The 10,763-nt window shown below is 47.2% G+C and overlaps 1 protein-coding gene across 1 annotated transcript in view; it reads right to left on the bottom strand.

The window, feature by feature from the left end:
* The window catches only part of SLC17A7 (solute carrier family 17 member 7), an 81,968-nt gene extending 71,944 nt beyond the window's left edge, over positions 1-10,024 (bottom strand). Inside the window, exons 1-2 of the mRNA XM_053263474.1 lie at positions 9,908-10,024; positions 8,448-8,575 (exon numbers count right to left, since the gene is read on the bottom strand). Coding sequence (XP_053119449.1) covers positions 8,448-8,509 — 62 coding nt within the window. The 5' untranslated portion in view covers positions 8,510-8,575; positions 9,908-10,024. The remainder of the gene's footprint in view (positions 1-8,447; positions 8,576-9,907) is intronic.
* Between the last annotated feature and the right edge of the window lie 739 nt (positions 10,025-10,763).

Raw genomic sequence — 10,763 nt, forward strand, 5'->3', positions numbered from 1 at the left:
AGGCGGATTGTTGGACAGGCTCTTGTCTCTTCCAAGACTGGGAGGAGGAGAGCTGGTCTTATGTTAGCAAGCATGAATTGTGCCCTTTGCTAAGCAGGATCTGCCCTGGTTCACATTTGAATGGGAGACTTAATTAATTGATTAATTACATTTTATACCCTGCTCTTCTTCCAAGGAGCCACAACTACCCTGTGAAGTTGGTTAGGCTGAGAGAGAAGTGACTGGCCCAGAGTCACCCAGCAAGTCTCATGGCTGAATGGGGATTTGAACTCGGGTCTCCCTGGTCCTAGTCCAGCACTCTAACCACTACTATAAGATATCCCCCTTAGGGGATGTAGCCGCTCTGGGAAGAGCGTTTGTATGCTTGCTGGCAGAAGGTTTCAAATTCCCTCCTTGCATTCTCCAAGATAGGGCTGAGAAAGACTCCTGCCTGGAACCTTGGAGAAGCCGCTGCCAGTCTGAGAAGACAATAGTGAGCTAGATGGACCGATCGTCTGACTTGGTATAAGGCAGCTTCCTATGTCCCTGTGTACCTATGGTTTCCATGAAATAGCACTAACATAACACTTTCATGAAATATGTATGTATTTGTTTAATTTACATTTATATCCCACTCTTCCTCAAAGGGGCCTAGAGCCCTGTGCATATGGTTATGTTTCTTCTCACAACAACCCTGTGAGGTAGGCTAGATTGAGATATAAGTTACTGGTCCAGAGCCACCCAGTGAATTTCATGGCTGAATGGAGATTTGAACTCGGATCTCCCTGGTCCTAGTCCAGCCCACTACACCACACAGACAATCTCATTGCATCTTTTCCTTGCAAGTGAAACTAAGCAAAATCCTCAGTTTTACAGTTTACCACACCTCACTTTTACAGTTTGGCAGGGCCACCAGCAGGTCAGTTGAAGCTTCATCAGGGACTGGATCCATCCCATTGGCTGCCAGTTGACCTCCTCTAATCCAGTTACTCCTCCTACCTCATGGATCAAACCCTCTCAAAACAATCCAGCCAAAATGTCAGCACAGCCTTCTCTCTCAAAGACCTCCAACAGAGAAGGTGCCCATATATACACCCCTGCTAGCTTGGCAAAGAGGCACCCTTTTAATGTGGTGATTCTCTTTATTTAATAGGGGGAGAGTAACTGGCCCTATCCACCCCCAGCACAGTACCTCCAGTGACTGTTGCTGGTGTCTATCTTGTGTTTGTTTTTAGATTGCGAGCCCTTTAAGGACAGGGATCCATTTTATTTATGCATTATTTCTCTGTGTAAACTGCCCTGAGCAATTTTTGGAAGGGTGGTATAGAAATCAAATTAATAATAATAATAACAACAACATGACAAGGTAGCAGGGATGATCCACTGGAACATCTGCAAAAAATACAAGCTACCTGTAGCCAAAAATTGGCGGGAACATAAAATTGAAAAGGTTGTAGAAAATGAAGATGCAAAAATATTATGGGGTTTCCGACTACAAACAGACAAACATCTTCCACACAATACACCAGATATAACTGTAGTCGAGAAGAAAGAAAAACAAGTCAAAATAATCGACATAGCAATACCAGGTGATAGCAGAATAGAAGAAAAAGAAATAGAAAAAATCACAAAATACAAAGCTCTACAAATTGAAATCGAAAGGCTGTGGCAGAAGAAGACCAAAATAATCCCAGTAGTAATTGGTGCCCTAGGTACAATTCCAAAACACCTTGAAGAGCACCTCAACACCATAGGGGCCACAGAAATCACCATCAGCCAAATACAAAAAGCAGCTTTACTGGGAACAGCCTATATTCTGCGACAATATCTATAATAATAACAGCAAGAACATTGATAATAAAATTCAGCCATCCCAGGTCCTTGGGAAGGACTCGATGTCTGGATAAAACAAACCAGTCAATAGCACCTGTCTGACTGTGTAAACAAAAATAATATAATATCCCTAGACAAAATTTTCCATTGTAAAACCAGCCTTTATCTTAGGAAGGTTCATCTCTGATCCTTATACATTTGTACAAAAATACCATAGGAACATAGGAAACTGCCTTATACCAAGTCAGACCATTGATCCATCTAATTCAGTATTGTCTACACAGACTGGCAACGGCTTCTTTAAGGTTGCAGGCAGGAGTCTCTCTCAGCCTTATATTAGAGATGCCAGGGAGGGAACTTGGAACCTTCTCAATGCAAGCAGGCAGATGCTCTTCCCAGAGCAGCCCCATCCCTTGAGGGGAATATCTTACAGTACTCTCATGTAGCCACCTAATGGCGCAGCAGGGAAATGACTTGACTAGCAAGCCAGAGTTTGCCGGTTCGAATCCCCGCTGGTATGTTTGCCAGACTATGGGAAACACCTATATCGGGCAGCAGCAATATAGGAAGATGCTGAAAGGCATCATCTCATACTGCGCGGGAGGAGGCAATGGTAAACCCCTCCTGTATCCGACCAAAGACAACCCAAGGGCTCTGTGGTTGCCAGGAGTCGACACCGACTCGACAGCACACTTTACTCACACGTAGTCTCCCATTCAAATGCAAACCAGGGTAGACCCTGCTTAGCAAAGGGGACAGTTCATGCTTGCTACCACAAGACCAGGTCTCCTCCCCTTGAAGACCACTGCATCATTCCGTGACAGTGACCTTCACAGCTTAAATGTTCATTGGACAACTAAAGTTGCAATTCTAGTAAGCCCCACTGAAGACTTCCAGACAAACATACATGGGATCAGGCTGCAGATCATCTCCTTAAATCTCCTGCCAATCTGCCTCATTAGAGGGCTCCCAGCTATCCAAGACTGGTATGGAAAACAATAACGACTGGGACCGGTGCTGTAGACTCAGAATAGCAGGCATCCTGAATTGCTACATGATATCAGTGACACACCACAGGCTTTGACATTGTGCCCCATCCTAAACACTTATTTGCTCCTGTGATGGCTCATAGGATTAGGCTGTGAATGACTATTTATAAGTGGTGTGTGTGTGTGTGTGTGTGTGTGTGTGTGTGTGTGTGTGTCCTGCACTGAAAAACATCCAATGCCAACTCAAGTTCTGCATGAAGAAAAATGAGATTCTGCAACCTGAATAAATTATGAAAAACCTTCATATTTGCATGGACGCCTATTTTGCATAATTTATTCTGCCTCTGCTAGTTGAAGGGGAAAGGAAAGATGCCTACAACTGAAGTCTTACCCTCCAGCTAACTGAAATCCTGCTCAGCTCTCTGGCCCATTGCTCAGTTGGTCTCTGGGTCATCTCGGAGAGAAACATATTACTCCTGTATTGAAAGATCTACACTGGCTGCCGCTAAGTTTCCAGGCAAAATACAAGGTGCTGGCTATAACCTATAAATCCCTAAACAGCTTGGGCCCTGGGTATTTAAGAGAACTGTTCTTTGTCCCCACCACCCACTGAGATCATCAGGAGAGGTCTGTCTACTGTTGCCATTGGCTACTCGGGGATGGGCCTTCTGTGCTGATGCCCCAAAGCTTTGGAACACGTTCCCTGCCAAAATAAGGGCCTCCCCATCTCTGACAACTTTTAAAAAGTATTTAAAGACACATCTATTCACCCAGGCTTTTAATTAAATATTGTTTTAAGAGTTTTAACATTGTTTTAAAATGTTGTTTTAAAATTTAAATTGTTGAAATGTTTTAATTTTTACTGTATCCTTTATTTTCTATTAACTAATATTTTGAGTTTTCTGTTGTCATTTATTTTAACTAATGTTTTAATTTTTTCTGTTTTGTTTGCTTGCTTTATTGTTAACCGCCCAGAGACGTGATTTTTGGGTGTTATAAAAATATGTTAATTAAATAAATAAAATAAAATAATAGACATTTTGCAGGGAGCAGGGAGAGGGCAAATGAGATGGGGAATTATTGCAGAATTGCCAGAACGATAAATACAGGTAATCTAATATGTTTACATACATTGAATGGTATTTGTTAGTGAGCAGTTGAACAGGGCCCAGAGACAAGATTTTAAAATGCCCCCCCTCACTGAAGCTCAGCTCATAAAATAAAGAAATCTTAAATGAGGCTGAATAGTGGAAACAAAAAGCATCTATCTATCTATCTATCTATCTATCTATCTATCTATCTATCTATCTATCTATCTATGTGCCACAATAGAACACCATCCTAAATTATTTTTAAAAGGTTTTGTAAATTGTGGACGATACAAGTCATTTAATGGTACTAGAGAAAGACATGCTGTTCTGGTAGCTCCAGGTCTTCACACTCACATCAGTTTTGGAGGATGAATACAACTGAAGGAAGCCCGGGTAGGTGCGTGGCTGGGGGAGTCAGTCATGTGACTTGTCTCTAGGGGGGCCCCAAGGCAATGGGCCCCCAGACAACTGTCTCCCCTTGCCCTATTATAGTTACACCCCTGCAGCCCCCTCAACCTTGTCAGCCACACTCGGACCTGAGATTTCACCAGGCACCATTCATGCATTTTCAAGGTTCTGTTCTACAGCTAAAAGGTTTAGAAACTTGATTTTGGCTGCATCCACACAATCACAGCAATCCTGGTTAAAGAGTTAATCACAGTCGCTGAGCCTGTACAGTTGATGGTGAGAACCCCAGATATCCCAGGCAACCGTGATCAAACCACTGTGGTTAAACCACATTTAACCAGGATAGGTAACCAGGATCAGATCCTGGGTTAAATGTGGTTTAACCACAGTGGCTTGACCAAGCTTGTCTGGAAATTCTGGGTTCTTACAATCAGCTACACAGAACCCAGTGATACTGGTTAACTCTTTAACCAGGATTGCTGTGATTGTGTGAACTCAGCCTTCAATTTTGAAAAAAAAGAAAAGAAGAGATTTTCAGTATGTTGAATTTTCTCACTCTCGATAAAGAGGCTATTCTCAGTCACAGGCAAAACTGGGCTAAGGAAGCCCAGCCCGGTTTTGCCTGTGCGCAAAAATTGCTGGGAGCCACGCATCTCTGGCAGCGGTATGGTGGCAAACCCGCCTCCAGAGCCCGCCTTCAAATTTAGGTTAAGGGAGCAAGCGCAAGCAAGCAAGCCCAAGTTTTCCTGATCATTGGCCAGCTGGGAGACTGTGCAACTCCTGGCCAGCATCAAGTGGAGGGGGGGTGGATCTCCATAATGCACTGTGCGTTTGTGTGGTGCATTATGGGAGTTCCAGGGGCCGGGATGGCGTGTTCCGGCTCCTGACTCTCCATGTTGCCCAAGCTGCACGTCAGGGTGTGCGATCTCCACACCCAGACGAGGAGTAAGTCTCATCTGTGGGGCGGTACTCCGTGTTGCCTCTAACAGGAGTTCCCAGATGTTGTTGACTACAACTCCCAGAATCCCCAGCCAAAGGGCACTGCAGCTAGGGATGCTGGGAGTTGTAGTCAACAACATCTGGAAATCCCTGTTAGAGGGAACAGTGGAGGTAATCTTTCCAGGGCTTTCCTCTCTGCTTGCCGTCAAGCCCTTTCTCACCGATCATGACAAAGGGCTCAGTTTCTGCTGCCCTTGTACAGGGTGATTGCAGAAGCAGTGTGGGCCTGCTTTCATATAGGCGTGTCTCTGTGTGTCTCTGTCTATCTAAACTCCACCCACCCCCCACACACACTTCACAGTCGAGGCTTCTCTAATCCTCATACTCTCCTATTGGAGGTATGCTGCCTTCTAAACCTTCCTGGTGTGTTGTTGTCCCCAGGCAGCCATATTGTAGAAGGGAGGGGTCCTCCACAGCCATCCGTCTCAGCCACCTACCTCAAAAGTTGCAAACAATCGACATACACCCGTGTGGCTATAAATACAGAGAGAGAGCGGGGAGAGAACGCGCGAGAGAGCTCTCAGGGTAGCCACTTATAACTCTGGTGAATATTTTATGAAGTTCTGCTATGACGGTGCATATTTCAAATGGGAATTCATGCCAGTTATGTAAAGCAATTTTGCCACGGCCGCCAAACACCCACCCCCGCCTCCAAGTGGGCGAGGTTTGTATGGTTTCTTCCTTTGCTTGGGCTTTTAAAAAAAAGAAGAAGAAGAAGAAAAGCAACGGTGCTCTCGCCGCATGAACTAGCCTTGTGTGACCTCTCTGAGCTCAGAGAGCCTTGGCTTGACTGTGTGGTTGGGGGGAGATATGGGATGTTGCCAAAGCAAGGAGAAAGAATTTCTCTGGCCTACATGCCCCCAACTCCAGGGGCTCTAGTGGTCTCCTTGCGGCTTTAATGCCAAGTGGTGTTTTGTACATGTGCTGAGAGGCTGACCCCTTGGGTTGCAGCACCTATGCCAGAAACGTGGACCTCTCAATTCTTAATACAGCCATATTGGATCATGGAAAATCTGGCCCTCAAAGCCTTGCCCCCACATCCCTCATCTTCTCTAAGGTTTCCCATCCACTCTTCTTTCCATAGCTTGGTGGAATCTCCAGTAAGGTGTGAGAAAAACACATTCCTGCCTGAGGCCCTGAGCTAGATGGACCAATGATCTGACTCAGGAGATGACAGCTTCCTATGTCCCACTCTTCTTCCTTCTACAGGAGCCTTGAGTTTGGGGCTTCAGCTCAGTGGTTGGGCATCTGCTTTGCATGCAGAAGGCCCCAGGTTCAATCTCTAGGAAAGACTCTAGCCTGAAACTATGGAGAGCTACTGCCGGTCAGTGTAGACCAGGGATGTCAAACGGTGGCCCTTCTGCAGATGTTGGCCTACAACTCCCATCATCCCTGGCTATTGGCCACTGTGGCTGGGGATTATGGGAGTTGTAGTCCAAAAACAGCTGGAGGGCCACAGTTTGACATCCCTGGTGTAGACAACACTGCACTAGATGGACAAGTGGCCTGACTCAGTAAAAGGCAGATGCCTATGTTCACCAGCTAAATCTCCTACTCTGAGAATTGGTGACCTCAGCACCCAACCCCTTGCTCTGCAAGCTTAAGGAGATAATATGAGTTTGTTAAATTCATCGTTCATAATCTTCATCCTAGCTCCCGCCCACATCCTATCTGACTGGTTTTTAAGCCCATTAAGGGACTTGCCTTTACTGGAGCACTTTTATTTTTTTCCTGAACTGGTGGATGAGATCACATTTAATCACGGGAAAGAAAATGAAATATTCCCCAGGCCAAAAAAATTAAATAAATCTATATATACTGTGTGTGTGTGTGAGTGTGTGTTGTGGGGGAGAGATTACAGTGTGGGAGGAGGGGATAGATGAATGGATGAAGGTTAAAAATAGAAATATTTCCCTGGTTTTGTTCTTATCATGTTCACCTCTCTCTACCCCTTCTGTGATGACCCAATACGTAAGTGCTGTGCTGATATGATTAAAGTCAAAAGTAAGAAGGAGAGGGCAGGGGAGGGATATGCTTTAATTCAATATCTAAGGCTGAAAAAGAAAGAAGAGGAAAAAAAGAAAAGAAAATAATTTTGCACACGTGAGCAAACAATCAGAACATGATGATACAGAATACACCCAAGTGTCCAGGTTTCAGCGGAGAGACCCCATCTGGCTAAAAGCAAGGAATGGAAGAGTTTTAAAAATAAACTGGATGGAAGGTGTATTCAAAAGAGGGAGAGGGAGGGGGCTGTGGTACATGGAGGATAAAACCTAAAGGGAAGGAAGGAAGGAAGGAAGGAAGGAAGGAAGGAAGGAAGGAAGGAAGGCGATTTTGAGTATATGTGTGGAAGAGTGTTTGCAAATGTGCATACTGAATTTCTACAAATGTGTATGGCTCTGAATATTTAAACACACATCAATATTGCATTGTATTATTTATTTACTTATTACATTTTTATCCTATCCATCTTTCAAAGAGCACAGGCTGGTACAGACAGCCTCCCTGTCCTCCATTTTTTTCTCACAATACCCTTGTGAGGTAGGTTAGGCTAAGAGATCATGGCCGGCCCAAGATCACCCAGTGACCCTCATGGCTGAGCGAGGGATTTGAACCCAAGTCTCTCTGGTCTAAATGCAGAACTCACATTGGCTCTCACAACGGAGAAGGAATAAGATACCATTAGGTCAAATTTGTGAGACTGGACATGTTTAGGTGAGTTGTGGATGATTACAAGTGATCACAAGAAAATGGCTCTCATGCCACTCAAAGCTGGTACTGAGATTTAGTGTGGCATACTCCTGAGTGTGCCACCGTGAATGTGTGTGCCAATGCAGGTGTGAGCACGTAGGCGCAATATTGGAGTGTGTGCACGGCTGCGTGTGAGTGAGCAGCAGAACATGAACGTGTTAAAAACTGAACATTTCCCCTCTGCAAATGTAAGCCAGGACATCCTCAATTCCTCTCACAGAAATGTCCCCTCCAGTTCAGAGAAAATTTATTGTGCGCACAAACAAAAACACACAGAATATTGCTGGTTATGGAAACCAACCTGGTAACCCTGCCCTGAAGCTTCTCCCCGGACTTTGGCCAACCTCACAAGGGACTTCATTCTGGCAGAGAACACACATGCCTCCATCCTTACCTGTTAAGCTGTCCTAAGGTCCTCCCGACTAACTTCTTCAGCTCTTCGGTTCGGATCTCCATGGCTCCTTGCTTCTTTGGCTGAAAGAAAGAGGCAGCAGGGTCCCCTGGATTCTGTCCCAGTCAAACCTTTGGAGACAGGAAGGTTAACAATTAAAGACTTCCATCACGAAGGCGTCTTTGGAGAGTTGCTTGACGTGCTGATATCCTCGACGGCAAATACAAATCTTGTGGATTTCCCCCCCTGCCCCCCTCCTTTTCTTTCTCTGGCTTCTTTCTCCTGTTCTTCCTTTCCTCTTTTCCTCTTCTTCCTCCTCCTCCTCCTCCCCTTTCCTACTTTCTTCTCGTGCTCAGTCCTTTCTATGGCACCAAGATCTCAACTTGAGGAGCCGTGCGTGGGGATGCGCTGCCTGCCTGGCCCCGTGCCCGTTCCACCGACAGGGGCAGAAGCGTCATTGGGGCAGCTCTGCCGACACGCACTAATGCCAGTGCCCTGCGTGGGACGCTGCAGGGACATCCAGTTCGACTCCCCCCGCCTCCCCTCGCAGCCACCTTCCCGCAGCCTGTGCAGGCGGGTTGGGGCGGGGGTCTCTAGAGGAAGGGGCCACGAGTCGCGATGGGCTCGGCGTCGCCGGCAGAGAACTTTGAGCGTCCCGAAGAAGAGGGGGGGCCCCGCCCAGCGCTGGGATTCAGCACCGCGGAGAGCGACACGGGGGCCGTCCACAGTATCCCGGCTCGGGATTAAGGGAATCTATGTGTGTGAGTGAGAGGGCGGGGTGCGGGGGGAAGAAATGTGTGCAGAGGATAGAAGGGAGATTAGAGAGGTGTGGGGGATGGATAGATGGGGAGATAAAGAGTGCCGGGATTTGTCGGTAGGAAGCGAGAGCTTGGCGGGGCAAGGAGCGGGGAAATGGGGGCTGGATACGACGACGGAGAGAAGAAGGAAGGCAAGAAGAAGACTATGGAGAGATGGGATGGAGAGGGATGCGTGTTTCCTTGCAGCCGCGGAGAAAAAGAAACTGTATGAATGAGGCGGGATGGGCAGCCGCTTGCCGGGAAAATAAAACAGGGTTCCTCGTCGCCCGAGAAAGAGAAGTGTAGGGCCAGACCGCGAGTGAGTTTCCTGCAAGTCGCGGCGGTGTCCCAAGAGGAGGGCCCACAGCTCCGTCATTAATCTTTCAGAAGTACTTAACTAAGCAGAGACAGGAGGGAGCAGGAAAGGGCTCAGGAGGGGCGGAGGAAGCGGCTGCAAGCCCCGCAGCAGGGCAGAGAGGAAGAAGAGCGCAGAGAGCGGCAGGGTCCGGGAGGAGGCGAAGGGCGGCTCAGACTCTCCAGGGTTAGCGGAGGTGGGAGTTCCGAGGGCAGACGGCCCCAGGGAAGCTGCAGGAGATACACCTGCAGGCCTAGCAGGGAGGGAGGGACGCAGAAGATGGGAGCCCCCGCCCAGGACGCACCAAATACCTGCTTTCTCTGGCCGTTGGGCGTGCGGTGTAACGTGGGGATGCTCACTCACGTGCTTTGGCTCCCCCCCCCCCGCAGCAGATCATCTCTTCTTGCACCCAGCTGAGGCTTCCTCCAACATTACAATTGGTCCTCGTCACTGGGGTGCAGACAGAGAGGTGAGGAAAGGAAGGCACTCAATTTCGGTGGCAGGGGGAGAGGAAAGGCATTTTTTGTTGGCGGGTGGAATACGTTTTGGCGTCTAAAGATATGGGTTGTTAGGTTGGGCAGGGGAGTTTAATTTCATTGAATTTTCAAAGGAATTTTCAGTTTAATGTCAATTGTCCCTATAATTTCAATAGGATTTATTAAAAGGGGATTCAACAAATTCATGGAGGACAGGTCTGTCAGCGGCTACTAATTTTGATGGCTTTAAGCTACCTCCAGGCTCAGGGTAGCATGCCTTCATCTCCGGGTTGTGGGCTCCCCAGAAGCATCTGGTGGGCCACTGTGGAAACAGGATGCTGGACTAGGTAGGCCTTGGGCCTGATCCAGCAGGGCTGTTCTTATGTTCTTAACTCCTCAAAATCTTAAGAGGGGATCTGCTTTCCTGCTCCTCATGAGGTACCTTTCTGCAGTAATGTTACAAACACCTTCACATCACTTTTCCAGAGATGATCTGCAGAACATAGGAACATAGGAAGCTGCCATATACTGAGTCAGACCATTGGTCCATCTAGCTCAGTATTGTCTTCACAGACTGGCAGCAGCTTCTCCAAGGTTGCAGGCAGGAATCTCTCTCAGCCCTATCTCGGAGAAGCCAGGGAGGGAGCTTGGAACCTTCTGATGCCCTTCCCAGAGTGGTGGCTCCATCCCC

The sequence above is a fragment of the Hemicordylus capensis genome, chromosome 6, assembly GCF_027244095.1.
Source record: "Hemicordylus capensis ecotype Gifberg chromosome 6, rHemCap1.1.pri, whole genome shotgun sequence".
Taxonomy (NCBI): Eukaryota; Metazoa; Chordata; class Lepidosauria; order Squamata; family Cordylidae; genus Hemicordylus; species Hemicordylus capensis.